The sequence below is a fragment of the Bison bison genome, unplaced genomic scaffold (genome assembly GCF_000754665.1).
Source record: "Bison bison bison isolate TAMUID 2011002044 unplaced genomic scaffold, Bison_UMD1.0 scf7180017864295, whole genome shotgun sequence".
In the NCBI taxonomy this organism is placed as follows: Eukaryota; Metazoa; Chordata; class Mammalia; order Artiodactyla; family Bovidae; genus Bison; species Bison bison.
The window spans coordinates 1,122,623-1,127,799 of NW_011494867.1; the positions used below are offsets into that span (position 1 = coordinate 1,122,623).

A 5,177-nucleotide genomic window follows, 5' to 3' on the forward strand; every position below is an offset into this window, starting at 1 on the left:
CCAGAACTCATATAACTAATAAGTGAGGGACCCAGAGTACAAATCCAAGTCTGTCTGGTTACAAAGTCTTAGGTCTTAACTTCTACACAATAGAGCCTCTCATAGGTGATACTAATCTCAAAAAAAAACCAATAAAGATGATACAATGATGCGGTCACTTTGGAAAACAGTATAGCAGTTCAAAACTTAAACACAGAGTTACTATATAATCCAGCAATACCACTTTTAGATAGATACCCAAGTGAATTGAAAATGTATGTTCATACAAAAACTTGTACATGATGATTATACCAACATTATTCATAATAGCTAAAAAGTAGAAATAATTCAAATGCCCATCAGTGGACACGAATGAATAGATAAATAAAATGTGGCATATCTATATATCATCACTTGGCAACAAAAATTAATGAAGTATTGATATATGCCGTAACATGGATGAACCCTGAAAATGTGCTCTGTGAAAGAAGCCAGCCACAGAAGAGCACGCATGATGGGATTCCATTTACATGCGACGTCCTGAATAGGCAGATCTAAAGAGACAGAAAACAGATTAGTGGCTACAAAGGGCTGCGCTGAGGAGAAATAGGGGGTTTGGGATGATGAAAATGTTCTAAAATTGACTGGTAATGTTGATCCAATCTTCCTACTACATAAAAAATCAACTCAAAATGGATTATAGTCATAAATGTGACACTTAAAGCCATAAATCTTCTAGAAGAAAATACAGGTGAAAAACTTCGTGGACTTGGGTGAGGTCTGTTTCTTAGAACACAGAAAGAACTAATCATGAAAAAATTGACAAGTTAGAATTAGCCAAAATTGAAAGTGTCTGTTCTTCAAAAAGTACTGTTAAGAAAATTGAAATGTTAAGTTTCAGTCAGGGAGAATATTTATGCAAATGACATATTTGATAAAGGACTTATATCCAGAATACATGAAGAATTCTCCCAACTCAATAATAAGAAAACAATCATTTTTTTTAAATCATCAGTTTTTTTTTAATTGGCAAAAGATTTGAAAACCACTTCAAGAAGTTATACAGGTGGCAAAGCACATAAAAAGACACTCAACATCACTAGTCATTCAATTCAGTTCAGTCGCTCAGTCGTGTCTGACTCTTTGGGACCCCATGGACTGCAGCACACCAGGCTTCCCAGTCCATTATCAACTCCCAGAGTTTATTCAAATTCATGTCCATTGAGCTGGTGATGCCATCCAACCATCTCATCCTCTGTCGTCCCCTTCTCCCGCCTTCAATCTTTCCCAACATCAGGGTCTTTTCAAATGAGTCAGCTCTTCTCATCAGGTGTCCAAAGTATTAGAGTTTCAGCTTCAACATCATTCCTTTCAGTGAATATTCAGGACTGATTTTCTTTAGGATGGACTGGTTGGATCTCCTTGCAGTCATTAGGGAAATGTAACTTAAAACCTCATAAGATATCACTATACACCTATTAGAATGGAGGGAAAAACTGGCCATGCTGTCCTGCTGAGAATGTGAAGCAACTAGAGCTCTCACATGTTGCTGGTGGTAATACAAAATGCTACAGCCCTTTGGAAAACAATTTGGTATATAACTTACAAAGTTAAACATACACTTAACATATAACCCAACAAATCACACTACTAGTTATCTACTAGAGCTTCCCTGGTGGCTCAGATGGTAAAGTGTCTGCCTGCAATGCTGGAGACCTGGGTTTGATCCCTGGGTTGGGAAGATCTCCTGGAGAAGGAAATGGCAACCCATTCCAGTATTCTTGCCTGGAGAATCCCACGGACGGAGGAGTGTGGTAGACTACAATCCATGGGGTCACAAAAAGTCGGACACGACTGCGTGAGCTTCACTTCACTTCACTAGATATCTACAGAAAAGAACGTGAGTTTGAGTGAACTCCGGGAGTTGGTGATGGACACGGAGGCCTGGCGTGCTGCGATTCATGGGGTTGCAAAGTGTCGGACATGACTGAGTGACTGAACTGAACCGAAGAGAAATGCATACATAAGTCCATACCGAAATCTGTATATCCTAATGTATATAACAGCTTTATTCATAAATACCCTCAAACTAGAAAATACCCAAATGTTCATCAACAGAAGGTTAAGCAAGCTGTGGTACACGCATACATGGAATACTACCCAGCAATAAAAAAAGATCAAACTACTGAAAGCCAGATTTTTCAAAAGGTTTGCATACTGTATAATACCATTTACACTACATTTTGGAAAAGGTATAAGTAAAATGACAGAAAACAGATCAGCAGTTGCCAGAGCAGGGTAGAGACAAGAAAGTGAATGCAAGAAAAGTTTGGGGGAACTTTTTAGAGTGGTGGAAACGCTCTATATCTTGATTGTGGTGGTAGTGACAGGACTGTATGCCTCTGCCAAAATTCACAGAACTGTAGCACAAGGTGAATTTTACTTTATATCACAATAAACTTGACTTAAAAAATTTTTTAAATTAATGAGATTCAACATTCAGCTAATAAGAGTCTGAAATGAGGGAATGAAAATAAAAACAAAGGAGAAGAAATCAACAATGAAAAATTTCAAGAAAACTTCCCATAACACAAGGGCAAGAGTTCTCAGAATGAAGTTCCCACCCCATGCCTAATAAAATGAATGAAAATAAACCCATATCAAGACACATTATCATGAATTTTCTGATGACTGGAGACAAACAGAAGATTCTTCAAGCTTATAAAGGGAAAAGGGGGTCACATCAGTAATCAGGATGGTCTCAGACATCTCAACAACAAATACAGAAATCCAGAAGGCAGTAGAACAATGTCTTTAAAATTTGGCAGGTGGGGCTTCTCTAGTGGCTCAGTGGTAAACAATCTGTCTGCCAGTGCAGGAGACATAAGTTGAATCCCTGATCTGGGAAGATCCCACATGTCATGGAGTGACTGAGCCCGGGGACCACAACTACTGAGCCTGTGCTCTAGAACCCGAGCCTGGGAGCTGCGACTCCTGAACCCGCAAACTGCAGTTACTGAAGCCCACACACCCTAGAGCCCAAGCTCTGCGGTAAGAGAAACCGTGGTGGTGAGAAGCCCACACATCACAACTAGAGAAAAGCCTAAGCAGCAACGAAGACCCAGCACAGACATAAATTTAAAAAAAAATTTTTTTTAATTGGCAGGAAAATAATTTCCAACCTACAATTAATGCTACACCCAGCAATACTATTATTCAAGTGATAGGGCAAAATAAGCTAATTTCAGAAAGGCAGTATCTTAAAAAATTGACTTCCTATACACCTTCAGAAAGCTGATATATGACTCCACCAAATCAAGAAAGAAGTAGAGGGGGATGAAGAAATGAAAGGATCCAGTACAAGAGAAGAGGGGCAAGTCCCCTGAATGAGGGCAAAGAGAAATTTGCCCTGTTCCCCTCCAGCCCCTAAAACAAATTGGGGCAATTAGTACAGTTCAAAACAGGCTACAAGACCTTGGAGAAATGAAACTGAAAGAATACTTGGTGTGTGGGGACATCTTGAGATAAACAGACGATTAGCAAAGAGCCTGGGGTTGAACTGGTGATAAGCACAAAACAAAAACATAAATTCCAAGGAAAAAGTTCTATAGGAAAAATATTTTAGTTATTAATATAAATACAGGAAACTGATCTAACTAAAATCACAGTGGAAGATGAGGAATAGGAAGGTGTGCTTCTGTGGTGGGAAAAGGAGGATGGACCAAAGTGTCAAAATCAATAAACACCTAAAACAGAAAACTGAATAAGTAGCAAAGCAAGCATGTAATTCAGGGAACAAGGAGGTCAATATCGTAGATCAATGTCAAGAGAAACAGCAGTTTTCTTTGGGGAGGAAAAAACTGACTCCTTAGGTGCATATGAAACTTTATCACTTATAAAAAAAATACTAAGTCTTTGTTCTCCAGAAATTCACAGACAACCTAGATAGCATATTAAAAAGCAGAACTATTACTTTGCCAACAAAGGTCCGTCTAGTCAAGGCTATGGTTTTTCCAGTGGTCATGTATGGATGTGAGAGTTGGACTGTGAAGAAAGATGAGCGCCGAAGAATTGATGCTTTTGAACTGTGGTGTTGGAGAAGACTCTTGAGAGTCCCTTGGACTGCAAGGAGATCCAACCAGTCCATTCTGAAGGAGATCAGCCCTGGGATTTCTTTGGAAGGAATGATGCTAAAGCTGAAACTCCAGTACTTTGGCCACCTCATGGGAAGAAGTTGACTAATTGGAAAAGACCCTGATGCTGGGAGGGATTGGGGGCAGGAGGAGAAGGGGACGACAGAGGATGAGATGGCTGGATGGCATCACCGACTCAACGGACCTGAGTTTGAGTGAACTCCGGGAATTGGTGATGGAGTGCTGTAATTCATGGGGTCGCAAAGAGTCGGACACGACTGAGCAACAGAACTGAACTCAGGTACCAAAAAAGCGGGTTCAAAGCACTATCATAATGCGAATGTTTAGGCGGGAAAAATTAATTCTACACAGTACCGTTTAACATATATCTTGCTTACTGTGTGTCAGGCCCACAACAAAGTTAAGCTGATCACGAGAGGATTTACTGACTGCCGGGCCCACAGAGTGGATCATTCATCATCAATGAGCAAGCTGAGGAAGCACACAAACATGAGTAAGCTATGGTTCCTGGACCCAAGCAGCTCAGAATGGGGAAGTGGAAAATGACACCTAAATAGGTGATTACTACAGTTCAAGGCGGTAAGTGCAATCCTGACTCCAGGAAGACAGGGGGGCGGCTGGCTCTTTTCCCGATGGGAGCGCTCACCTCTGCTTACGTAACCCGGGGGAGGCTGGCGGGTGGGGAAACAAAGCCAGCTCAGGGTCCAGGCTCTATCCCCACACGCACCCCATCCCGGTTCGGACCAACCCAGGGAGTGACTTTTTCCAGGATCCGATCCCCGGCCAAAACTGGCCCCCTGACCCTTTCACGGCTGAAACCAACTCACCGACTCGGCAGCCGCTTCCTGCTCGTCCACAGCCAGGGCCCACGAGTCGGTGGCCATGGTCACGGGCACAGGCTGGGACGCAAGGGCTGGCGAACGAGGCAGCTTGTGCGGCGCGATCAGCAATCCCGGGCGACTCCAACCCCGGGGAGGGGGAAGTCACTCGCTCCGGAGCTGGGGACCGGAAGGGGCGCGCCCCCGGGACGGCAGAGGCCGCGCC

The 5,177-nt window shown here is 42.5% G+C and overlaps 1 protein-coding gene across 1 annotated transcript in view; it reads right to left on the reverse strand.

Annotated features, from left to right (window-relative positions):
* The window catches only part of DDX19B (DEAD (Asp-Glu-Ala-Asp) box polypeptide 19B), a 20,094-nt gene extending 14,951 nt beyond the window's left edge, over positions 1-5,143 (reverse strand). Inside the window, exon 1 of the mRNA XM_010850724.1 lies at positions 4,961-5,143. Coding sequence (XP_010849026.1) covers positions 4,961-5,017 — 57 coding nt within the window. The 5' untranslated portion in view covers positions 5,018-5,143. The remainder of the gene's footprint in view (positions 1-4,960) is intronic.
* Positions 5,144-5,177: the final 34 nt, after the last annotated feature.